The 26,120-nt window shown below is 39.4% G+C and overlaps 2 protein-coding genes across 4 annotated transcripts in view; one reads left to right on the top strand and one right to left on the bottom strand.

Annotated features, from left to right (window-relative positions):
- The first annotated feature begins 1,682 nt into the window (after window positions 1-1,682).
- Window positions 1,683-21,269, top strand: LOC146467274 (photoreceptor-specific nuclear receptor-like). 2 transcript variants are annotated; one of them, XM_085126208.1, is made up of 5 exons: window positions 1,683-1,843; window positions 15,047-15,256; window positions 17,301-17,420; window positions 17,996-19,009; window positions 20,042-21,269. In XM_085126208.1, exons 1-5 carry the CDS (start codon window positions 1,768-1,770, stop codon window positions 20,281-20,283), a joined length of 1,662 nt encoding a protein of 553 aa, XP_084982334.1. In that variant the 5' UTR covers window positions 1,683-1,767; the 3' UTR covers window positions 20,284-21,269. The 2 variants fall into 2 exon arrangements, with proteins under 2 accessions (XP_084982334.1, XP_084982333.1); XM_085126207.1 differs by lacking the exon at window positions 1,683-1,843 and adding an exon at window positions 13,966-14,432.
- A 3,632-nt stretch (window positions 21,270-24,901) lies between these two features.
- Window positions 24,902-26,120, bottom strand: part of LOC146467273 (cholesterol 24-hydroxylase-like) — a 6,001-nt gene continuing 4,782 nt past the window's right edge. Inside the window, exon 5 of one of the 2 annotated variants that reach the window (XR_014867828.1) lies at window positions 24,902-26,120. This exon is cut by the window's right edge and continues 213 nt beyond it. The gene's annotated coding sequence lies outside the window, so the exon portion shown is untranslated. The other variant, XM_085126237.1, reaches the window with a different exon arrangement.

The following is a 26,120-nucleotide window of genomic DNA, read 5'->3' as shown; positions in this document are numbered from 1 at the left end:
TAGGGGTTTTAAGTCCTTCGTTAATAGTAGGCTTGAAATTCTTGATGCAGAAAGCTTCAAGAAACGCTAATTGTGACCAATTGTAATTGGAAGCAATTATCTCAAAGTTGAAGAACATTACTCAGGCTGAGGGTCAGTTAAGAACAATTTATTTTGACCAAATGTATAAATACGGATAATAATACATGTAAAACTTCGGTCTATACAGTCCAATTAACACAAATGATAAAGGGACACGTTTTTATGTTAACCTCGTATTAACAATGTTTCTTATTGCATGCCTGGTACAAAGAGCATGTAACAAGCAAGTTGACACCACATTATGTGTCTAGGTGTCTAAAGTGTCTGGTCACGATTTATTGAAATACTTTTACAGGTAACTTAAGAACGTCGTAAGAACTTTTTGAGGCTCAAATTGCCAAAAAAAAAAAAAAAATAACAATAAAAGAAAAAAAAAAAAGAAAAAAAAAAAAAGGAAGTTCAGCCTCAGCCTCAAATAAAAAATACACTCTTTATTTATAAGAACCTTTTTTGTTGTAAGGACGTGAATTTAACAACGTATAAGAACATTACCCAGACTGAGCGGTCAGTTAAGAACATTGTTTTTAAAATGAACCGGTCTAAATACGGGTAAAAAAATACATGTAAAAATTTAGACTATATTGCCCAATGAACCTAAATAATAGCCGTCTTGGTCACGTCCACATAGTGCAAAAATAAATAAATAAATAAAAAAATAAATGAATAAATAAATAAATGAATAAATAAATAAATAAATAAATAAATAAATAAATAAATAGAGGCTAGCTGACTTTTGGAGGACACCCTCTCCCCCGAGTTATAACCCTCAAGCTTTTTGGTGTATCAAAAAAGAAAAATACGTTTTCATTCGGCGATTTTCAATGAGCATCTACAAGATTTGGTTATGTCAGCTGACAGTCGGTTCGCGGAATTGAACGCTCGCTCAGGGCGACACATAACATAATATCAATTGTTTCGGTTCGTACGAGATTTAATAAAATTCTAAGATTTCAGCGTAGAAACCGATTTCGATATATCGCGGTCGAAGGTTATGACAGTGTTGTGACATTAATATCATATTTTACATTTTTGAGTATTTCAAGTGAGCCGCTGGCTAGAGAAATCAGGAAAGGGTCCGAAAATTGAAAATCTACCATCAATCTGGTGAAATAAAGATTCGGATGATAGTATTGGTTAAAGAAATAAAACGAACTACAACATCAAGAAAATTAAGAGCCACCTTTAAAGGTAGAATTGAGTAGCGCATACTGGTCTATACTAGTGCTTTGAAATCTAGCAAAAAATGGAAATATGTATCCAGTTGCAAATAGAAACCCAGCTGTCGGTATTCTTTGTTGGAATGATTGATATGTGACATTGAATGCATGACAGCTCTGAATAATTGAAATGTCACCTGAATGCGTCACGCGCAAATAGCTTTATGCGTCGCGTTTTAAAACTGGTTTCCCTGGCCGAATAAATCACTACAAATAAGTCAAATCATTTTCGCCTCCGAGCTACGATAATATCGATAGCGACTCTCGTAAACTATTTGAAAGCCAAGTGGTGTTTGTCAAATGTCATCATGTCATCGCCTCAGTAGGAGAGTCACTGGGGGCGGAGTTACGGTCACTCACAAGTTCATGACAGATTTTGATGATGTCATAACAGCAAATAAACAAACGAGTCACTTCGCAAGTGGCTTTCACTTGGTTCAGTCACTTGCTGAAGATTTCGCTCTCTGCCATGGAGGAAACTGAGCTCGAAAGCACTAATTTCGCCGGCAAAAGCGAGAAGAAAAAGCGAGTCCTTGAAGACAAAGGTAAGTCATTTATTCATTTTGCTGTATTTGTGTTATTCAAAGTCAAGTCGAAATTCATGCGGTCATAATTGCCGTGCCGGGGTCTCGCAATGGACGGTATTTTGTCGTTCGACAGCGACTTTAGGGAGCTTTAAAAATTCGCTCAAGGCTACAGAAAACTAGCAATATGTTCCTAGAATTTATCTCGAGTGAAACGAGTGTATTCTGCATGACTTGTAGCGAAATTTCTAGCGGAATTAGCCGGCAGCTATTACCGCGGTCGGCGTCCATGTCACAAACAAAGGCAGCATTCGAAGGAAAACATCAAACGGCTGAAATGTGATAAATCAAAGGGGGCCTTATGAAACTCATGTGACACCAGCAGAAATTTTTACCCTCTTTACTTTTAAATCAGTAGTTTATACTGAAAGGAAACGAGTTTTCACTGTACTGATTTGATTTTGAAGTTCCCTGTATATTTTTTGTATGAAATTCTATAAGTATAATGTTCTGTGCGTTGTTGAATGTGTCAATATTTTGGCCCGAAATTCTGACCCTGGTACGTCTGCCGGCTGATCATACAAATTCGCCTTTCGTAGGTGTAAAGCGCTGATTTGCCCCGTTGATCGCTTTTACTGGCAAATGTACGCTGTTCGGCGAGGAAACCAAAGAAATATCATTTCAGCCATAGCCCGAATACAAAGGAAGTGTTTTCAGCAGTCAAAAGCTTCTGGTGGATATTTTTAGTGACAATCAGAAATACCTTCCGGATGTTTGTTTCTCGTAAATACGTGAAAAATGTCAGCTTTTCATGCGTTAAAACGGCAGCGGACATCGTTGTCTTTTGTTTTGTTTTAAGTTGCGTATATCTTAGCTTTATGCTGGCTCTTGCGTATTAAAACCAGACGTGTTGTTTGGAAGAGACTTGTGAAACCTCATTAAAATTAACATCTTCAGCCATACATCGGGCGAAGATACACGACGGTTTCAATACTCATCGAACAGACAGCAAAGTAAAATGGGCTCGCCACAAACAAGTCAAATGTTTCATTTTGAACACTTCCGTCTGTGTCGAAATATCTTCTACCTGTTAATAAAGGATTTTTTTGCTAGTGTGTCTCTCGGTTCGGTCAGAATTTCCTCGAACAGGCAGTCATTTCATTGTCAAATTAGGCAAGTTTCACTTTTGAAAATTAATAAATAGGCTAGAACCTTGGACAGTTAATTAACGCTTTGTTGTCTGTGGCAGTTAAACGTGAAGCGAATTCAACTTTTTTCTTACCCATGGCCTCGATTTTAATACAGTTTTCATAACATCTAGGGAGCCCTTATTCGAAGAAGGACGTTTAATCGAGGGTAAGAAAAGGTGTAACCAATCCTTTTTTCCATTAGCCTTCGCGATTGTGCGATGGATTGACCTACGGCCTATACCGGAAAACGTCTGTGAGAAACTTTTTGAATTTCAAAACGACCACCTTTCAAGGAAAGGCAGCGGTAGCTTTAGTCAGAGCCGGTGACTCAGAACTGATTCAAATAGGATTTTTTCTTGAAGTTGGTCGAAATTCTAACGGTATTATAAATGCTTTCAACAATGTTGCATATGAATTTACCTTGTAAACTGCCATCATTTTCCGGACGATGAGGTACTTTGGGGGAATTTTTTGTTGTCTGAAATCATTCCTCGATTTTAATAAACCTTCATGGTTTCGTTTTGTTTAAATTTTAATGCACGGTTTCTCGGCTAGCACTTCCTTTTCAGTTGGTTTACACGCTGCCGTTTATACATTTTTTTTTTCATGTTTTATCCTGAAATATTCCATCTGATTAAAGCCCCTGGTGAATACCTCAGTAACTGTCCGCCTGGTACAGCTTGACCGACTGCTATAGTATCGACCGGATAAAAAAAATCACACTCAGTAAGACCTACACGAGACGAATTGAGGAAAAAGGGATCTATACCATTCTTTGTGATTTCAGCTTGGCCACATTTAACGGATGTTTGTACTAAGTCCATTTTTTTGAAGGTGACGTATTCTCACAGGTGAAAACCCCCAAACGACGGAGCTTGATTTGCAAATGTGGTGTCGACATCCGCTTACGTGGGTCCTTTAGTAAAAGGCTACGACGGAATCAGCAGCAAGTACGTCTCGATCAAAACACACCAAAGGGTTTAACAAATGAACAGTGCAATGGCTAGTTGCACGAGTGTTATGAAACTTTGGCACACCTTCATGCCACTCTCAGGATTTGTAATTATACCAAGACCGCCTTGCCTCCCCAATGCATGAACAACCACTCTTGTACCGTATTGTACAAGTTGAACAAGATAGAATAATCGCGAAATAGTTCAAGTGACATGAATCACGTTTATATTTCAGGGCATGCAACGCCGGAGAATTTTAAGCCAATTTCCTAGCTCCTACCTTCCTTTTTAGGGTCGTCATGTACGACGGCTCTGTTTGGCCAGCTTATACAGTTTCATCTTTTCGGATTTTTTTAGCTGAATATTCAAGTTGAAGAAAAGCTTAGCGAAACGAGTCTTCTCTCCCCACTCCCCCAACCTCTGCTGGCGTTTCGAAATCCCTTACTGACCCTATTTTCACACTCTAACGCCGCCAATTTCAAACGTCTTGTTACTGCCGTGCCGAACTACTTTAAAAAATTTATCGCATTTAGCACGGCGTTTAAAACCAAATCGTGTCAGTGCCGTACAGCACGGCAAGCTCTGCCGGGCTACAGTTTCAGACGTCGTGCTTCACTGCTGTGCAAACTCAATTCATAAGTAATAAATATCTTGTAACTACATCACGAAACTTTGTTAGTTGTTAGTTCGGCCATCTTGGGTTTATTCGTACAACTGCTTGTCAGTTTTTCTTCTTTCCAAAGTTTGACTGAATTAAATTCGACATCTGAAACCAAGTCGCGCCACAGTCGTGTTAAAGTCGAGCCACATTAGTAGTAAACGCCATGAAGTTTTGTCCCACTAAAACAAAAGGAATTAATATAGAGTTTGCAATATAACGAAACTTTGAGATGACATTACACTAAAGAAAGCATTGGCTTCTTATCACAATTCAATCCGAAAACCTGAGGCGATTTAGGACTTCGAAACAGATAATCCCCAAAACGAAGCGTTGAGTGCCTGTGATATTTTTAAGCAACGCGCTCTCTTGCGTTGCCGTCAGAGTGGTTGTTTAAGTTCTCTAATAGTACAGAGGTGACCACGGGACAAATTTACTTTAATTCAAAGGAAAATTTACCGGGATATTTTCTTTTAATTACAAATCACCTTCAAAGACAGATGATTTGAGTACTGAAGTGCTTAAAGTGCAGGCAATCTTGATTCAGTTTTTCACGAGTAGAGAACCGAGAGAAGAACGCCAGATGAAGAACTCGAGTTCACCATATGACCTTCTGAACACCGTTTGTTGGATGCTACATGTAAGTTTTCCATTTTAAATTTCCAAATCTTTTGTTACTCTCCTTTTACCACAATAATCGGGCATTCCACGGCGTTTCCTCGTACTGTCGCCAAGTATAGACCAGACTGAATCGGAGCCCTCATGAGAAAATTTAGCTGAATTACATAAAATGGCGTTTTGTGTTTCCCGATATTGCCAAGCTAAGGCCATTTGTAAATGATGGATTAGAAAATTAAATTCAGTTTCAGGAAATTTCCGGGAACAGAAATGTTGTTCCCTGAACTCCAGGGTTGCTGTTGACTTTCTGAAAATCCTGGTTGGCTTTACATGTATATCGCCGACTTTAAGAGACATTTTGTTTTCCTCTGGAAACAAACGAAATATACGAATGTTTGAGCTGACATTTTACTAAAGAAAACACTACTTTTCATCACAATTAAATCCGAATTTTTGAGGCAATTATCGCCTTTGGAGTAAATAGGCGTTCCACCGAGTTTCCCTTGTAAAAACAAACGAAATAAATATTCCAGTGTTACAAATGTTTGAGCAGACATTATACCAAAGAGAGCATTAGCTGTTTATCACAATTAAATTCAGCCTGAGACGATTATCGCCTTCCGAAATGGTTCGTTAGTTGGCCTTGGTGAATTGCTAGTCAAACGCTGGCTGTAAACGACATTTCCCTTGTGACAACAAACGAAATAAATTTTCTAGTGTTTCGAATGTTTGAGTAGACATTTTACTAAAGAGAACATGAGCTGTTTATCACAATTAAATTCAGTCTGAGACGATTATCGCCTTCCGAAAATGGTTCGTTGGATATCCTTGGTGAATTGTTAGTCAAATTTACAACGCTGGTTGTATTTTTTCTATATATCCACGTCGTGTAACTGCACCCACTAAGTCTTGGCATAGACCAAAATGTATGCTATCATTTATTCCTTGTTGTGCGTATTCCTTGTTGTGAGTAGGCAAACACGTCTGAAATAACAGTGTTTGTATGGAAATCCGATGTCAAATAACTTTCTAAAAACATCGCTTCTGAAAAATTCATGAATTGGAAACTTTTAGCGCTAGTAAAAGGATTTTAAGAAAAAAAAATTGGAAGGATGTAGCTGTGCTAGAAAGCGTCCAGTCGTGTTTTGAATTTTCCATACATATGTCTGTATATAGCGAACCAGCCGTGAACTGCTACTAAAAATAGTTCGCGGGGAAAAAATACAGACAAATGTATGGAAAGTTCAAAATACGACTGGACGCTTTCTGGCACAGCTACATCCCTCCAATTTTTTTTTTAAAACCTTTTACTAGTGCTAAAAGTTTCCAATTCATGAGTTTTTCAGAAGCGATGTTTTATGAAAATTATTTTACATCGGATTTCCATACAAACACTGTTATTTCAGACGTGCTTGCCTACTCGTCAAAATGGCGTCGATAACCGTGATAAGGCCTATCCTCTATGCTTCTGTGTTTTTCTACAGTGTTAAGCGGTTATATTGTGATGAGCTTTGTTCCATTCTATGACCAGCTTGTATGTGATAAGACTGTCTAAATTGCGTGGCATGGCCCCGTTAAGTGATCGGTTTCTCAGATCTAACTTTTTGCAGAAGATCCGCTAGTTTTCACGAAGAACACCTCCAAGCTGACCTAAATATCATGATGCTACGCTAGCTTATACCTTTTATTTTTGGGGGCTTAGAATTTGTAGAAATTATCCAATTGTCCACAACCGCCCGGCTAAGCTTTCGCGGGAAAAATTTTAGTTCTTCTCGATAACCCCTCACGCGGAAATAGATTATTTTTTTAGATGGAACGAGTTAAAAAGAGTTCTGTTTAATTTTTTTGAGACGGAAGTGGAGTTAAGACAAAAAATTGCACACAAATGATACCTTTACGTTTGCCTTATGTCATTTAATTTTTACAAACTTTTGTAAAAAAAAAGACGAAATCAAAACGCGCGTGAAAATGAAAGGCATCAGGTTATTACACTTTAGCAGAACTGAAAGGTAAACAGAGTAAAGGTTGTATTGAAGTTTGCGCGTGGCCAAAAGATGGAGTTAGGCATCACCTCTGTAGTATGGGAAAGTTTCAAACCCAAAAGTCATGCCAGCTATGTAAGTGAATTTATTTATAACCAAACTCTATTGTATACTGCTGAACTGGAACGCACTCAATCAGCCATGATTGCTAATAGTTTATCGCTTTAGCGGCTCTGAAATTTGATTACAACGGTGAGACGCAAACACGCGTTTCTTTTAAACAGTTTCTTTAATCACGGCTTAAGTTCTTTTCGGCTTTTGTTTTAAAGATGACAGGTTAAAGTTGTCCGTCTTTCGTTCAATCGTCGAATGCCCTTGGATAAGATATCTTGTTTCAGTTAACAATCGTTGAACAGGTGTCATCAGATTGTCAGCTTCAGCGACGAATCGATGCAATCTTGCTCAAAGTTTTGCCAAAATGTTTTTCATTCTAAAAACTCAAATCAAACGACAACCGTGCAATGGTAGTCCCATTCTATCATTTCTCTTATTTAATTCTCTGTTAAACGCGCGTCTTTCAGTTCTGGAATTTGTCACGCTGGTTAACTCTGGCGAAAACGTGTTTCAGTTCCTTTCTGCAGCTGTTTGGTCAATGTATTTAAACAAGTAACTCTAATCTCTCTCATGACATTTATTAAATCCATTAACGTCTACATGTGCACTTTAAATGCAAATGAAGACTAAAAGCTTTGTACTTGTAGTGGTTAAACGATCAAGGTTGTCTCTGTTTTTTTTTTTTTTTTCATCAGGTTATTCTTTTAGTTGGTCTGCATTTTCCATGGACTAATTGCTTTTCTTTCGATTCCTGTTCTTTGTTTGTCTTACAACCGTGTTCCTTAGAATGCCCAAGGCTAGAACCGAAAAGAAAAAAAGGCAGATCGAAAGTCATGTTTCGAAAATATTGACAAAATAACAAAACTCTACAGTCAACTCCCTTTATTGCGGACACCCTCGGGACCGCGAGTTAATGTCATTAATAGCGAGAGTCCGTAATAGCGGTAATTTATTTCAGTCAAACGTCTGTAATTTATTTTTTCCAGGGATTTAGCTGCATGCTGTCCGTATTGTCGGGGTGTCCGCAAGGCGAGAGTTAAATGCGAAGCGCACGGAACTTTCGTATTTTACGCTCCAACTGCAAAGTTCAATAAGAATCATCTTGTTTAGTTTAATAACAGTACCACCCGAAAGTGTTCTGCGATTTTTATTTCATTAGTCACGCTTGTTAGGAATCACCCTCAGACTCAGAACTAACAAACGTCTTGTCCGACCTAATCAATAATGAACAGCAGCGTAGTGAAGTAATGCTCAAGAGCTTTTATTTTTAATTGTCACGGCACTGGAGGACTTCATTCACAGGCTCAAGATTAACAACCACCTTGCGAAGCCTCACAAATTAACAGGAGTGGGAACGTACTGCTTGCAGTGTCCACTCCAATAAGAATTTGGTGATTGAACAACAGAATAAACTTACGATCTTCGACAACAAACTCTCGTACAACAATGCAGACCATGTGCTCGTGCAATTTAGGGTTTTACCTGCAAAATCAAACACAGAATCGTCTTGAACTTGAAAGTGCTCAGGGACACCCACCCAGCGGATCATTTCGGTGGATATCTGTTGGGATGCCTGTTATCATCTCACTGAGAAATTCGTGTTTAGTTTTAAAGAAAATCAAAAGGTTTCTTCAGCAGTGTCAGATCAAAATTTTGTAACATTGATAAACTAATTCCTTTTGTTTTCGGATATTGACAAATGTTTTTCCAGCTAGCATTTTCGTTAAGCTATATAGCCAACAACAGCTCCTTAATTTGGGAAATAACTTTCCTTTTCCTAAAACTTTCTGCAGTGTAAATTTTTCAGCTTAGGCGTCCGAACAGGTCAAAATGTATAGGCCTTATCACGGTTTTCGACGCCATTTTGACGGGTAGGCAAACAGGCTTGAAATAACAGTGTTTGTATGGAAATCCGATGTCAAATAATTTTCATAAAACTTTGCTTCTGAAAAATTCATGAATTAGAAACTTTTGGCACTAGAAAAAGGATTTTAAGAACAAAATTGAGAGATGTTGCTGTCCAGAAAGCGTCCAGTCGTGTTTTGAACTTTCCATACATTTGTCTGTATAGCGAACCAGCCGTGAGCTGCTACTAAAAATAGTTCGCGGGAAAAAATTACAGGGAAATGTATGGAAAGTTTAAAACACGACTGGACGCTTTCTTTCACGGCTACATCCCTCTAATTTTGTTCTTAAAATCCTTTTCCTAGTACAAAAAGTTTCCAATTCATGAATTTTTCAGAAGCGATGTTTTATGAAAATTATTTGACATCGGATTCCCATACAAACACTCTTATTTCAAGCCTGTTTGCCTACCCGTCAAAATGGCGTCGAAAACCGTGATAAGGCCTATTAGCTTTAGACAAGAAATCATAATCGCTTGCTTTAGAAATACCCCGGCATAAAAGGACCAGAAAACGAACTATGAACACAGGATACAACCTTTTAAGTATTTTACTTAAAATGTTCGCGTTGCTGGTGCTCGGTAGCGTTCATTTTGAACGTCACATTTTAGGGTTTGAGCCCATAGAGTCTCAATCTAGGCAACGAGACAGACATACAAACGGAGTACGAATAAAGCATACAGACAGAAGTCAACTGGGCCACTGTTGGCTTCTGTCCGTACATGTTTTCTGTAGTTTTTTTTTTTCTCAGTTGTAACCTACAGTCAACTCTGGCCTTGCGGACACCTCGCTATTACGGACACCTAGATAATACTGACAGCAGCTAATCCCTGGCAAAAATAAATTACAGATGTTTGACTGAAATAAATTACCGCTATTGCTGACTCTCTAAAGGGAGTTGACTGTATTTGCGAAGACTATTTTGGCTTGGGAAACGCATGACGATTCCTGCAGCATACGGCAAACGGTACATATTTTGCGGGCAACTAAAAAGGGAGAACTTAATCCTTCCTACCTGGATATCTACTAATTGTATTCATCCTGTTTTAAACCAAACAGTACTTTGAGAGGCGAAAGAGGAGAAGTTCGCTAAGCTTGTATTGTATGTTATACTTCGCGTGAAGGTGCGCGCAAATTGTTACTAATCTGGCCAAGACTGAATTAATTCACGTCGACAGTTTTCTCAGTTCGAGTTTGCGGTTTTTCATAAACGTTTCGCTCCTTCTACAAATTTCTCTTATTGTCAGTTTAGCAAGGAAAGATTGTTATACTATTTGCGAGATTTGGTCACTAAAAAGTTGTAAAAGAGTGTTTGTTTTCATATAACCTTTATATTATATTATAAACCTCCCACGTAAGCTAAATGTGACACATGTCACAAAACGAATTATGTATGTCGTATTAAAAATATGTTTTACCATTGGGGTGTTTTTTGGAAAGGTGACCATTTTATGCTTTCAATGAATAAATAAATACAAAACCCTTTTGGAGGAGATAACAAATATTGACCAAGTTATGAGATGATGTACCATATGGTACTAACGGAAACAAAGGGCTTTAATGCAAGGGAGACAAATAGTGTTTTTTTTTTAAACAATGAATTGAATTGCCTTCTAAAAAGAAATTACAATTAGTGACGTGCGGAAAGATAAATCGACTGGGTCGTTTTTGTCATTCTCTATTATTGTGCTTTTTTTTCTCTCTCTTTCCGAGTTCTGTCTAGACGTATAATTTCTAAAGCGTCATTACCCTTACTACTTACTTATCACAGAATTAGTCTTCTAGCCTTAAGTGATTCGAAATACGTTTTCGTTTTCTGTTGTATGCGGACCGTTTAATCGGCCTTGTTCAACTAGGGTGGCACTTAATTAATAGCTTTACGACTGGCAAACTGTGTTCTCGGAATCGTGGTCGACCGGAATTTAGAAACATTGTTTTTATGGAGGGAAGAAAACGAGAGTAGCTGAAAAGAAACCCTCGGAGAAAAAAACAACCAGCCGTTAATGTAATGTAAGAGTGTCCATAACCTGAGCTGTTGGCAGCTTTTCGATGCATTAAGAGAAGAGTGAACTTGTTTAAGTGCATTTCACAATGAAAGCTGTTTATGTCTGTTGATAGTGTGTAATGGTATAACCATTCCAAGCCACTTACCCACACATCTAAGTTCCTTTTTGTTGAAGGAAATGGACTCTCTTTTAAAACTAACTTGGCCATTTGTAAGCTGTTATAATGTCCATCTGTTTAAAAGCAACTTTTTTGTAGCCTTACTGCAGGCTGTTTTGGAAACAAGGGAATAATAGGTAGCCCACAGCGGTCGCCCGGGGTTAACGGTGAAGGAGTCGGGGAGAGGGGAGGGGGGGGGGGGGGAGAAGGGTGAAGGGAACTCGATAAAATTTCATCGGGGAGGGGGGCTCCGCCCGAAGAGGACCCTTTTACATACCAAATTTTTTTCCCAAAATGGTATACCTTGAAAACAAAACAAAAAATTGTAACCCTTTATTAGACCACAAAGATTACCAACTGGAAAATAAATGAACCGTACCACCTCAAGGCAAGCTTTTGAGTTGTAATTTCTGCCAGAAATGTGTGGCCAGTTTTTGTTAGCCTTTCTAATATTTGGATTTAAATCGTTTGTTTTGCAACCCTTTGAAATACTAAAATTTTAAACTTCGCTACCCTTTCGCATACCACGAGGCCGAAAATGGTACAACTTTCGGACAGAACCTCCCTGTATGTATAGCCCGCTATTTGTAGTACCTCCCTCCCCGTGGGAGACTGGCAAGCCCCCCATATTTCTCTCTGATAGTCTTTCTTGCGAGCCGCAGTCGAAATCACGAAAATACTTCCTTTTTGCTCTAAGACGCGGTGTCCATTCGTCAGTCACCTTCACAAAGCGGACGCGATCACCTTTACAATGGTGTCGCAAGGTATTGAGTTTGTTTTCACCAGAGACGTACACCTAGTGAGAAAATGGCTGCTCAGAAGAAACACTTCTAAACAGAACACTACAGGGATGGCGCAGTGGTGAGAGCACTCGCCTCGCACTAATGTGGTCCGGGTTCGATTCCCGGACTCGGCGTCATGTGTGGGTTGAGTTTGTTGTTGGTTCTCGTCCTTGCTGCAAGAGATTTTTCTCCGGGTACACCGGCTTCCCCCTGTCCTCAAAAAACCAACACTTCTAAATTCCAACTCGATCTCGAAAATGACCCCAATTAGTGCTCTGCGCTGAATACATTGACACTTAAATAAAGTGATTTATTTTACCCAAAATATCAGTCCAAAATGAACCATTTCGTAGAATTTAATTTTTAAGGCGATATTTCTGTATAAACAGAAGTGTTTTCTCTCCAGATACTATCGGTTGATATTTATGCGCAGAAATGTGTTGTTCTTAAAGCAAAGGTTGCCTCGAGAAGCGAAGCTACAATGCTACAGGAAATGGGGTATTCTGTCGTTTTAAGTGTTAATAGTTCACCATTAAATTTTCCTCGGAACAAAAATCACCGAAACTTGTCTGTGATGATGATAGTAATCATTTACATGTGCATGTATATAGGGTATTTTCTATGACAGAATAACCAAATGCACTTTACAACACTGTATGGAGGACTTTATCAGACGGGGTGCAATTGCTGCTCCACATTTCACGATTAATGAAGGTACAAGTCATCGTGTTTGATATATTACGTAATAAACTGCTGCGAACGCTGTGTACGACACCTCTGCCGGTCTCCATACAAGAAACTTCTAAACTTGAGAATCTTAACAAAATTCTCAACTGTGTCTTTTTGTAGGTGTAAAACGCCATTTGGGGCTTTTCGCATATCATATTCTTCATTCTTTGAATTTCTCAAACCCTATTTTGAGCATCCAACCCGTATTATAACCGGTCGTTAGCCATTCCCCAAGGGCAAACGTTTAAAACAGATTTGTCTGTACTTCGTCTAGTTCTATCTGTGGACTTTGAAAGGCGAGTTTCAGTTTAAAAAGCGTTCTTTGCTGTGCAGGAATTGTGTGGGTCGCACAACCGGTGACATAAATGTAACAAAGTATATGGATTCCTTAGAAACAGGAAGAATAATTTTGTCTCACAAAATGTATAATATTTGTGTACTTGACATTTTTGTTAATCAGTATCTGCAATAAACCTAGTTTAATGGCCTTAGCTCCCACGAGTCTCCTGTAGCTCAGTGGTAGAGCATCCGAACTAGTGTTCGGAAGGTCTTAGGTTCGACTCCTGATAGGAGCAGTCGGATTTTTTCCGAGAATGCCTGTGTCACTTACTGAATACAGAATAGTTCATCATTCTCAATGAATTCTTAATTTCAGTATTGACGATTTTTTTGTGGTGTTAAAGAAGCTATTACTTTTAGCACATATTGAAGAATACTACAAACTAACCATGCTGAGTTGGAGATGTTTACTGACTCTTACTAAACTCTCTTATGAGTCACTCGCTAAACGCGGACGTTTTATTTCTCTGTTCGCCTGAACTATCGCGTTAACGAGCAGCGCAGATGGACGAGATTGACAGTCTTACGCAGCGGCAACTTGGGTGAATGTTGTGCGTCCACAAAAGTGAGCCAAAGCAAATAACAGAACCCCTTTTGACTTTCAATTCACATCCCATTTAACAAATATGGTACTGCGAAGTACGTGCAAATTCGTTTCAAAATTTTGATTGGCCAAAAAATAAAAAATCCGTGGGTAATTTTTTTTTCATGGAACTGTAGAGTTTTTCTCTTGCGACCTCACAGCTGTGATGCTACAAACTCCCTGTCGTCAACAGTATGTGTGTCTGTTCATTGTTCCTGGGAGATGGTATTATAAGCTTTATTTGTTGTTCTAATGTGGTATCTAGAGTGGAATCAGTTTACTATTTGTATTTTTCTGTGGGCGCGTAAAAAGCCTGTCTATCAACGATAAAGAATTTTAAATTAAACAATCGTGTTTATATTTAAAACTATCTTTCGTTGCTTTGCACTGACGGAGTTCTCACACATCCCGTTGCTTCTCAGAAAGCGTGAGCCTAGAGCTGATCCCTCGTCCATACAGTTAAGCGATTTTCCAACGCTTCGGTATAACATGGCACATTTTAAACCCGGCATAACCAAGAGAGTGGCGAAACAACAATCATACTTGCAGTTTCGCGATCTAGAATTTTCGCGTTGGTTTCATTTTACTTGGGAAGGTACGAAGCCCGAGACAATTGAGTCGATGAAAGTAAACAAGAGGTTAAAGGCCTCATGTTAAAGTGCATGAGAGTCGATTAGAGAGAGCTTAGGAGTAAGCGGTCAGATGAAAGCGAGATGATCGCAAAAGAACAAGATTCCCACTTGAGGCAAATACAAAACAGCTTAACACATTAACAGGTCCTTTTACATAAATACCCGAGAGCTTCAATTTGAAGCCACACTTTAGGATTTCGTCCACGGACTCAAAAAACAGGTGATATAAATATTGTACAGTAGCCTTAAATGGCCAGCGTTAAGGATTTTAACCACAGAATTACTTAGAACCAGCTTGTACAGCATAATAATTAAACAGCACTACAGAATTGAAACGCTTGGTACAATGTACCTTCCACAGCACAGGAAACGACACCCAGCAGAGGAAATCAGTGCTCAGTATAAAGCTTTCCTATGACGAGTAAAAATTTTCATATGAACGGCCCCACTGTAGAATTTCATCCACAAATTCCTCAATGTACACCTCACTACATGCCTCAAGGCGTAACTCTAAGAAGGAAAGGCTTAAGCAAGCAAGTAACACAGAGACAAGAAACTGCTGTTCCTTATCTTTCAGCTTGCGAGGTGTGTGGGGACAAGTCCACTGGAAAGCACTATGGAGTGTTCTCATGTGATGGGTGCAGTGGGTTCTACAAGAGAACGTGCCGCCGAACTGAGCCCTGGCTGTGTAAGGGCCAAGGAGACTGCCCAGTGGACAAGAGCAGCCGAAATGACTGTAAAGCGTGCAGGTTAAAGAAATGTATCGAGATTGGCATGAACTTTGAAGGTTAGTTTCTTTCGTCTGACCTTACCATGTGTTCTAAGTTTTTGGGTTCTAGTTTCCGCAGATAAAAAAAATAACTTCCCGCAAAACATTGTTTCTGGAAAAAATATTTCCCTGCCTCTAAATTGTCCAGCATCACTGATTAATACAAAAGCCCGTTTGTGTATCTTTACTCAAACGCCGATCTCAATTAAAACAAGGCTATCTGAAGCTACTTGAAATGGAAGCTGGACATTTTTTAGGTTCATGGTTTTACCCGTGGAAGAGGAATCGATGAAAATGAAATATATGAAATCATGTATGTGAGCTGAAACTTAAGATTTCGCTGGTTCAAAGCAAACAGGCTTTCCTTGACAATTTTTTGGACGATTTTACTTGCTCGTGTTTAAATGTTGAACTCCCTGATGATTTATTCATGGTAAATTATATCTGCCCATGTACTAACAACCCGTTTAAGCTGCCCGATTCGACAAGTTTATCTTGGTGGCCGCAATAAAGCCACTTGCGCAAGAGCAAGCTTTTCTTGACATTTTTTTCTTGTTCGCTTATAAAGGATGAAAACTTTTCACTATGATTGGCTATTTCTCAATCCATGAAAAGTTTTGTTTGTTCGTGTTGACGAATGACAACTTTCCTTAGTGTCAAGTTTTCCTTGGTGACTGGACCATTTTTCGAACGCGGGCAACTTTTCATTAACAATTTCACTTTTACAAGTCTTTTCGCTCTGACGAAGGGCTAAAGCTCGAAACGTCAGCTCTGGAATCTCTTTACAATGGTCAAATTACCTTATCAACTCTGTTGATAAAACCAAACATTCGTTTCTACTCCCCACTAACGCAGCACCGCAGTTTCTTTAGAAACAATACCTGGCACGCCAGTTTTTTAACAATGAGACTTGTCAAGTGTAAACTACCCAAATTATGTTGAACAAAAGGGAAAATCATGACTTGTTATATAAAACCTTGTCAAGAAAACTTGCAGTTCAATCACGAGCAAGTCTCACTACTCGATAAGTTTTCCTTTACCAGCTAAATCCTTGGTGAACAACGGTTTCCCAGTTCTTGAACAAAAACGTCAGAGGTTTTGTGGCGCACTCCAGAGTATAAAACGTGCTAAATACAAAGTTGCCAAGGAAATCTTGCTCGACTGCAATCAACCTGAATCAAGTGAAATGCAATCAAGTGAAAAAGGGGTTTAGTTTCTAAAGAAACTGCGGTGCTGCATCGGTGGGGAGTGGAAATGAATGCTTGGTTTATCAACAGAGATGATAACTAAAGGTAATTTGCAGAGTAAAAAATGCCATTTTTAAGATGAGTGAAACTAACTCGCTCTTTGAGTAAAGTAGTTTTTTTACTCTTTTTTTTTTTAGCAAACTTACTCAGGAATTGAATAAAATGTTAAACTCTAACGGATGAGTAGAATGTACTCTTGATTTTGAGTGTTTTGTTATAGAGAGTATTCTGTACTCTTATGACTGAGTAGAAACTACTCAGGGGTCACTAAATCCTTTAGACTGCCTTTACCCTTACAGTATGTTTGTTATCTTCATGACAATAATTTAAAAGATAACATTGTTTCTGTTATTATTTTTAATTTGTCAGGTTTTAATTCCTACAAATGACGGGTGCACTCTACGTGCATGAAATAACTATCAAATTAGAACTACTTCCTTAAACAATGAAGAATATTTAGATCAGGGTGAGCCTACAGCAAACTCAGTTACGTAACCATATGTATCAAAAGAGCTCTGCTTTAACTTTAAGTCAATAAAAATGGGTCTTTAAAACAGGGAAGTCATTTTTTTTTCGCATGGCCCACCCCCAAATCCCACCAGCCCCCTCTATCCCATAAAAAATGAACAGTCCCTCATTGGGCCAACGATTTCAAAGTGCTTCTCATCAACGCGCGCATGCTCCTGGGGTGACATAGTCCCTTTAAAGCGAAAACGCTTCCAGCCTGGATTGACGCTGAGGTTTGTCCAAAGTTTGAACATCCAAAACGTTTTCAGTTAAAACTTTGCTAACATTGTAAACGCTTACCTTTCTAGGCGTGTACCGGAGATTCAGATTCAACGAAGAGCTCGTAAAGTCACCTCCAGCGGAAAACTCAGCGGAAAATACACCAAACGACATGCGCGTTGACGTCACGCCTCCACCTGAAGCTCAAGGTAGGTCATTTCCAGATCCTTCGAAGACTCCGATCAGGTGAACCGTGTGGCTATCGTGTGAATAAGACTGGCAACAAAGAGAAGCCGCTGACCTCCTCCTCCTCTCCCCAGTTTCCTCTGCTTTTATTATTTGCGTTCGCTTCATAGTCGCTCACTGTCCTCAAACGTGGCAGTCCCGCTAACTTCACTGCATTGTATTGATTTTCGGACTGTTTTGTCTTTGGGAAGGGGGAGGGGTGAGCATGGTCCCAGTATGAAGTCTCTTACCCTGTTATTGGCTATTTGTCTTCAGTACTTCCGAATAGGCCATTTCCGAGTTAATGTGAACCTCATTATGAAAGCGAGTCTGAGTGCAAAGCGTTTCATATGTAAATTTGTTTGCATATGAATGAAAACTTTGCACTTAGTCTACAATGAGATTCAAAGCAACTCGGAAATGGCCGATTCATCTCCTCCATTCTCCTCCAAGTGGTCTGGAATTCCGCTTGGAATTCTTAAATATGTGATAGATTTGGTTTCTCTTGTTACGCTTACTGCCAGTTTGTGAACTATGAGGTCTTTCTTTCCTGTTTTAGGTTATTCAGCAGCGATTGCCCCGATGAGGGTTGTTCAAACGAAATCGGTTATGGTCAAAACAGAAGAGGAACCACAACAATTTCATCAACAAATACAACAGCGGCAACAACAACAACAACCGCAACAGCAACAAACACATCATCATCACTATCATCATCAACAACAACAACAACAACAACAACAACAACAACAACAACAGCAACAAATCCAAACGACGGAACTTGAAAATAACCAAAGAAGACCAGCGAGTCCGAAATACTACGAGGAAAGCCAAGGGGAAGAATATCTGTTGCAACGCACAAACTCACTACCTGCTAATAAGGATCACAGCGGTCAGGCGCATCCTTATCCCTTCCCCACCTCCCAGACAACGGTGTCAGCTCCTCCCACATCTAGTCCCGTCAGGATAACGTTGGTATCGCAGAGCAGCCATACGAACGCACGACCCTGTGTAACGGCAACATCGCTTTCGTGCCAAAGGTTTCAACCGCCTTTGGCTTTTTCTTCAATTCAGCAGAACGGGCACACCAGTCCGCCTAGGTCCGTTTCCAACGTACCTACCCAAGAACCCGTTATGAATGGCCATAGAATGAGCTCCGCGGCATTAGCGTCCTTTAACAACGTGCAAAGGCACCTACAACCCTCGCAGATGACCATGATCGAACTGCATCAAGCAGTGGAACCGCTTTCATTCCACAAGTCCGAGCCCCTTCACGACGCGGCCACCCGTCTTCTGACAGTATCCCTCAGATTTGGCCGCAGACTGCCCTGCTTCAGGCGGCTGCCTTTTCGTGATCAAGTCATTCTATTGGAGGAGGGTTGGAAGGAAACGCTGCTTTTGGATTCTGTATTCTGGGGTTTTTCTCTGTCCTCAGGGGGCTCTCCTGAGGCAGAGAATTGTCCCCGAGAGCAGCAGGTTAAGACTGTACAAGAGGCTTTGTTGCCTTTAAGAACACTCAAGTTGGACAGTTCAGAGTATGCTTGTCTCAAGGCCGTCATACTCTTCAGGACAAGTGAGTTACTCTTTCTCGTCGAAAAAAAAAATATTCGTATTGCAAAATGCAAATTCCCCCCACTAATGCTATAAGATACACATTGAGACCACTGAGGAGAATCTGTATGGAGGAAGTGCTGCCTTTGTAATAACATCTGCAGACGGTTAGACTTTCTAGTCTTCTCGGATAAGGACGATAAATCGTAGGTCCCGTCTCACAACCCTTGTTCATGATTATTTGTGGGACGTTAAAGAACCCACACACTGTTCGCAAGAGTAGGGGACGTAGTTCCCGGTGTTGTGGTCTGGCCTTCTATCTTTCACACTCATGCTTGGGTTAAGTGGGTGGGTGGGTGAGATCGAATATGGACCGATAGCGGCTGCCAGAGGCGCCTTAACATGCTGACGTCCGATCTCACCCCACAGAAATGTAAACCGCCATGAGACTTGGTGATATGTGCGGTATATAAGAATTCATTCATTCATTCATTCATATGCTGATGTTGGGGTTTATAGTGTCTTTGGTTTATAATCTTAAAACAGTTTACTTTTTAAGTAGTGGTGGGGGGAAGGTCACCTTGAGGTAAGGGAAGGGAGGGGGAGTGCATGCGAAGAAACTGGACTTCAAACGGTGGTGGTGGGGGAGGGGAATGGGGAACATTCCTGAAACAAAGGAGTCAAAGATGGTCCGATGGTCATTGAAAAAGAAACTCTAGCAATTGACGTGAAGTGCAACTCTTTTTTCTTTTGTTTTTGTTTACAAGGGATTGGGGAACGGCGGGTTGGGAGGAAGGGGAGGGGGGGGGGGGTCTTCCTAAAGCAAAATGGAATTCCGAGGGGGGTTCCGAGTTAAAATTACCGTTGGTTGGATAAAATTCCAGCCCTCTTCCATAAATCACTGCGCCATGCCATAGTTATGTCTTAGTTAGTGCTCGACGTAAGATTTAAACCAGATCAACCTTACTGAGTGTAAACAGAACTCAAGGCTGCCTACATATACTGTGAATTTGACCTTAAGTAACCTATTCCTGACGATTTTTGTTTTCGACAGATACTCATGGTTTAAAGGCGGCGGATCAAGTGGAACAACTTCAAGACGAGGCACAGTTACTGCTGGCAGACTATGTCTGGTCCAGACTCCCAACTCAACCGGCTCGGTTCGGTAAAATACTTTTAAGCGTAGCCGTGCTGCGCAGTCTCGCCGAAAAACCCATTGAACATTTGTTCTTCAGCGCTGTTCCAGCGAAGGACATGTTTGAGTCGATTCTTTCGCAAGTAATTAGTTCAAACTAGACGACAACAAAGACGTCAAGAGAACTCAACCGGTAACAAAAGTCGCCTTGGCAACCTCGATCTCAGGCCTTATGAAGACCAATCTTCATAAGAAAAGATACCCCGAGGCCTGGATTTCACTAATGATGTAAACATAACACTAAGCTCTAAGCGTCCACGTGAAAACGGAGCCGACAAAAGCGCACAAGGATAAGGATAAAAATATCCTTGTCTTGTACTTTCGCTTATGATGGTATTCGTCCGTTTTCTCTTGGCGCAAAATCTTGTGCTTCTTAGCAATGTCTCTGCCCCTTTTTTTTCAGTTTTTAAACTTTGAAAGAAATGTGACGTCATATGTTAATTCTGATTTTATTTTTCAATTAGTGACACAGGCAAATCTGAGTGTCATAGGTTTGACTCTTTTTGAAAAATCTCGGGTTTTCTTTTTTCTGGTATACCTGTACCGCTGACTGGAAAAAAACCCTCTGCGAATTATTCCATAGGCATAAAACATAACATCATATTTTTGTCACGCATATCTACTCCTCGACATTCAAACCCTAGTAGTATGTAGGATGTTTGTCCCATGAACCTAGTTTAATGGCCTTAGCTCCCACAAGTCTCCTGTAGCTCAGTGGTAGAGCATCCGAACTTGTTATAGGTTGGACTCCTGTTTGTAGAACTCGGATTTTCTTTTTTTGCGGGTAGACCTGTGTCACTTACTGAAAAAGTCTATCATTCTTGAACTAGTTGCAATTAAACATTTACGATCATAAATCCTGGGTGAATGACAATTGGATGTTTGACAGCTTTTTATGGTGTGCTATTTACTAAATAACAAAACTATGTGCGAACATTGCAACTGAATTAAATTAAAAAAATATTTAGTTTGTATCGAGTACGTGTAAGTTATTTCAAATACTCCACGTCAGTCTCAATTCTCAAAGATTAGTTCTTCCTGTGTATTGTAGCTAGAAGTTGCTAAAAACTGATTGTATTTTGTCCTTCCTCGCATGAATCCCTTTATATTTTCTTCTTGGCGTTCTAAGACCAATTTCGTGTTAGAAAAAAGGTTCCTTGTCAAATATTTGAGCGGTTTTGACAAAACGACGGCAAAATTGCCGTGACAGCGCCCCTTTAATTTGAAACCCAAAAGAGTGTACTTCTTGAAGAGCACTACCCTGTCAGGGTTGGCGCAGCATTAAAAGTTAGGTCCGAAATTTTTGCCCAACGCGAGGTCATCGTTCCTTATCCTTCTCTTCCTTTAACAACAACAGCCACAAAGCTTTATGACACAAAGAAAAACTGCAAATCCGGTAATAGTCTGGTCGTGATTTGCAAATTTACGCGAACTATGACAACAAGGCTATGTTTCAACATGAAGGCACAATCTGTAAGGACTCCGTTTGTAAGATGTAAACTGCGTCCCAGCTGGATTTGCTGGTGAGACTTGGGTTGGAATTCAGTTTGTGAAAAGGGAATTAGCCATTCATGTGTTTCAGGAATAGTTTTATCTCCAACCTTTGAAAAAGAAATAATTTCTTCAAATGTGGAAATTTGTTTATGATAAACGCACTCCATACGGACACAAGGTGCCACACTTCCGCTCCGTACAAGACAGCAGTGTGAGGTAACAATTTTGTTCTCAGTGGGTAGTAGTTGTCATAAGAAATAGTGGCGATGCCTCTTTCTTACTGGGGGACCACTAGGGTTCAATTTGTCTTTGGTTCCCAGTGTTGACTGCGCTTAATTGACTAGCTGTGCCACTCAAGCATAATGGTGGCAATTTTGAAGCGCCTTGGTGATTTTGTGGAGTGGGTATTCTTGAGGGTGTTTAAGGACGGTGCTTACTACTATTCACGTATTTTTGTGTAGTTTGTCTCTATGCGGGAAAAGCAGATCTCAGCAAGGTATATTGAAATCCTAAAAGAAAATTGGGGGTAACCACGCATTTTTTTAGAGACAATTAAGCAGCAATCATTCTAAAAAAAGTAAAATACAAAGCAATGTATGGCGTTTTTTTTCCACATTGAAGCCTTATTATCTCTGCAAAAGGATTGCTTACACCGAATTTTCTTTTTGGATACCAAGAGCGCTTGCTAAGTTCTGCTTTCTCCGTATAGTTTTAAACCGCGCAAATATACCCGTGTATTGGCACCAACCATAGGAAACTGAGAATCTCGAGATGCGCAGAACATGTGCGCACTAACACCGCCACACCGTCTTAAGGTATGAATGATTGGTTTCCATAAAAACATTTTGTATATTATCATACAAAGTCAGAATGAGATTGGAAAAGATTTTATAGGAAAGTTCGATTCAGTTTGGAAACGCTCATATTAAGGCCCGTTCAAAAGGTTTCAACATTTGTTTCAACATGCGTTCGACACAACAGTGGTTCCACTTGAGTTTTACACATTTTTTGACGTCATTTTAGGGTCTATAAAAAACTGCCGTCGATTTGTTAAATATCGTATGCGGCCTCTGATTGGTCACAATCCACTCTTTGAAAAACCGGCGCCTGGTTTGAAAGAATGAACAAACCGTTAATTTTGTTCAATGTGGCCGAATTATCCAGGAACATAATTAGTTGAAACACAGTCCATACTTGCATTAATTATACACGTACCACTGTCAGATACTAACCCTCTTCCAAAAACGGCGAGCGTGAATGGAGTTTGATGAGTCACAACATGTACAGATAATTGATGTATGAGGCTGTGCGGAAATCTTGCCGAAAAGTTGTTCTTTGTTGTTTTACAGCGGACGTCAAAGAAATTCATTGTCTTGCTCATTAAACTTTTGTTTTTTTGTCATCGTGGCCGTCGCCGTCGTGTTTTCATATCCATCACATTGAAATTTAAATAAACTTTGTACACTGTTCAATAGGCCGGGATTTCTATAAAATGCCAATTTGGGCAACATGAAAAAGCAAAAATAGTAGATCAAATGATACACGGTGTTGTTGCTTAGCTCTAAACTGAGTTTAAAACGTGTTTGCGTGCAGTTTTGAGCGGCTTATTAGGTCTATCTATCTAACTCGTGTAAAGGCCCGTTTAGACGGTTTCGAAATTCGCCCAACATTTGTTCAACAATAGTGGTGAACGGATGTTGAGCAATTGTTGGATGGACGGAGTGTTAACAGTGTTAAAACGGTTTCAACGCAATTCAACATTTTCAAGAACAAAGAAAATGTTGCCGAATCGATGTTAAATGAAAGTTCAAACCAATTTAAATTTGACTCAACACACTTTCAACAAGCTTTTAGCATTTTTTACGCTTTCACTGACATTGTACGTGAACCATGGCGGAACGAGCTGTTAAAACGTCCCCGACATTAGGTTCGCAACTGGCTGAGCCGCAGGCGAGTGGTTTCACTCTACTGCCAACTTTTGAACATATTAAGGTCTGTAAGAATGTAGACCATAGAAAACTACCGTCGATTTGTTTTGTTTTGTTTTTCTGTTTATTTTTATAATTCATTTCACTTGTCTTCAAGCGCCAAGATGGCGCATAGGGCCTCCATTTTTACAATTATTATTATATATATTTTTTGAACAATTTAACTATAAAAATTGTGATAATTTTGAAAAATTTAAAAAATTTAAAACTATCTTGGTTAAAAGTTTTAAAAGCTTTTACAATGAAATGGAAAAAAGTACGAACGGAATTACATCTGACGTCATTATTTTTTATTGTCTCTTGTAGACAATAGCTACGAACCAATCAGCGCGCGGGAATTTTTTCACGTGGAAAAAAAACCCCGCTCGTTTCGCGTGTTCCCGCCTCTCGTTTGGGTTAGCGGCCGTACGCCAAAGTGGCATCCCGATTGTTGTCGATTCAGTTGAAGATTTTATTGAAAGGAAAGGTCAACGAAAACACAAGAACAAAGACTTAACAGAACGTTGCTTTATTGCAGGAATTCCTTGCCAGGAAAGAAAAGGTTAGTAAGCAAACAAAAACATTCCACCCACCGACGTAAACTTCACACAGCTCTCGTCCTCTCGAGGCACAAAACTCTCAAGCGTCTCAAATTTAATATTCAGTTGTTTCCGAAATGCAGCGGAAAGAAATGTCACTGACAAACTTTAAGTGAACTCACTACTGGAAATAACAGTAAAAAGGTTTAGTTCATCTCAAGTTGTAGAAACAATTGTACCACCTGAAAGTGAAAGCTCAGTGTCAGTTCATTCACCTTCTGCTGAGTGCACCGTGGTCAGCAAGCGACGGCTGTCATTCACTTGAATTAATCTCCAATCTTAATTATTACGGACAATTCTCCTCAAAAAAATTCAAGAGGTAAAGAGCTTTGAATTGAACGATTCAGACTCGGGTTAAGTTCTTGCGCTTCGAGCGGTAAGCCTATACTTTTTGAGAACTCATGCATCGCGTAACTCCTTTCTTCTGTTTGTTTCAAGAAACTGAAGTCGAGTGCTTTGTCATGTTCGACTTTTTAATTCGGCGTTTTCAGAACAATTCACTTTATTACTTGTATTACATGTAAATGCCTTTGTTTGTCCCGAATTGAGTTTTGGGACTTGCATGTTTGCTTGTATTTTGAAGGAAATACTATTATCTCAGGCCTGTAAAATAAACTCGATCCTTTGCGTCTGTTTGGCATGAATAATTTCTATTGTTCACTTTTTTTGAAGAAATTAATCTCTATTTAGTTGGCGTACATTTTATCCACTGGATAAAGTTATCCACTTTTTGAACAACTGGGGCTGCAGTTAAATCGCAGTGTCAACATTGATATTCTCCTCAGGGTTGTGTTTATCTTTCTTATGGCACCAGTTGGGAGAATTTGCTTAGGCATCAAGAAAAATCAGTTTTTCTGATCATTTCCTTTATTCTCATAAGCTGTAGGATTGATTAAGTAGTGATATCATTTGTGAGGCGTAATAGGGTTGGGTATAACTAAACTAAACTAAAAGTAAACATGGGTTCTACTTTATGACAAAACTTTTGTATGGCTCATTGATGATGTAAATGTGAAATTACAATACTTTGTTACAATGACAATAAGCCATTTCTGAGTTGCTGTGAACCTCACTATGAAAGCGAGGATAAGTACAAAAATTAGATTTGTTTGCATACGAATGAAAACTAATTTTTATAACAAAAACTTTGCACTTAGCCTCGCTTTCATAAATAGGTTCAAAACAACTCGGAAGTGGTCTATTTATATAGCACCAAAATCGAAGTTTTTTTTTTTTAACAATTTCTATAGGATACATTTACTAAACACTACTTACACTATTTGCAATAATAGGACATTTTCACTATGGCGTCATTTGACTACAACTACGTACCAGAATCCTTCAGTTTTTTGTTTTCTCATGCTAATTAGAGCCATTGTTCTTTGCCGTCCACTGGGATTACAAAATTTGAATTTGAAAAGGAAAACGAAATGAATTCTGGTAGTTGTAGTCAAGTGATGCCATCGTGAAAATGGCCTATTACAGTACTTCCTATACGTCCAATATATGCTTATTATACTTGCAGTACTAAATACAATACACACAGTACCAAGTCAACACTAATTGATACTCACAATACTTTGATCGCCTAATGATTGCCTAATTTTACAACTGTGTCCCACCCTCACCACACATACACACACACAAACAATATTACAATGTTTTGAGCAGCATTCTGTACTGTAGACATTGTCAGGGTCTTAGTGATAAAACATCTGTGTTTAATGTGAAAGTTGAGACCCTATAACATTACGTTCAGTCTTGCTTTTATTTAGCTTGAACAGTTTGTTAATGGCCTTATCCATTCATAAAATTACAACTATGAAAGTGGAATTCCATAATTATTAGAAAAGCTTTTGAGCTTCATTATAATTTAAC

Source organism: Pavona decussata, unplaced genomic scaffold (assembly GCF_977016875.1).
Source record: "Pavona decussata unplaced genomic scaffold, jaPavDecu1.1 SCAFFOLD_137, whole genome shotgun sequence".
NCBI classification, from domain to species: domain Eukaryota; kingdom Metazoa; phylum Cnidaria; class Anthozoa; order Scleractinia; family Agariciidae; genus Pavona; species Pavona decussata.
Note: the sequence above shows the minus strand (reverse complement) of the source record. Positions and strands in the feature narration are given on the sequence as shown.

What these genes read in the sequence shown, in the direction of transcription:
- LOC146467274 (XM_085126207.1), top strand. Translation starts at nt 14,327, where the DNA reads ATGGCACATTTTAAACCCGGCATAACCAAGAGAGTGGCGAAACAACAA. An exon ending in GATTGGCATGAACTTTGAAG is followed by an intron (nt 15,257 to 17,300) that starts GTTAGTTTCTTT and finishes TTACCTTTCTAG; the next exon opens with GCGTGTACCGGAGATTCAGA. An exon ending in CGTCATACTCTTCAGGACAA is followed by an intron (nt 19,010 to 20,041) that starts GTGAGTTACTCT and finishes TGTTTTCGACAG; the next exon opens with ATACTCATGGTTTAAAGGCG.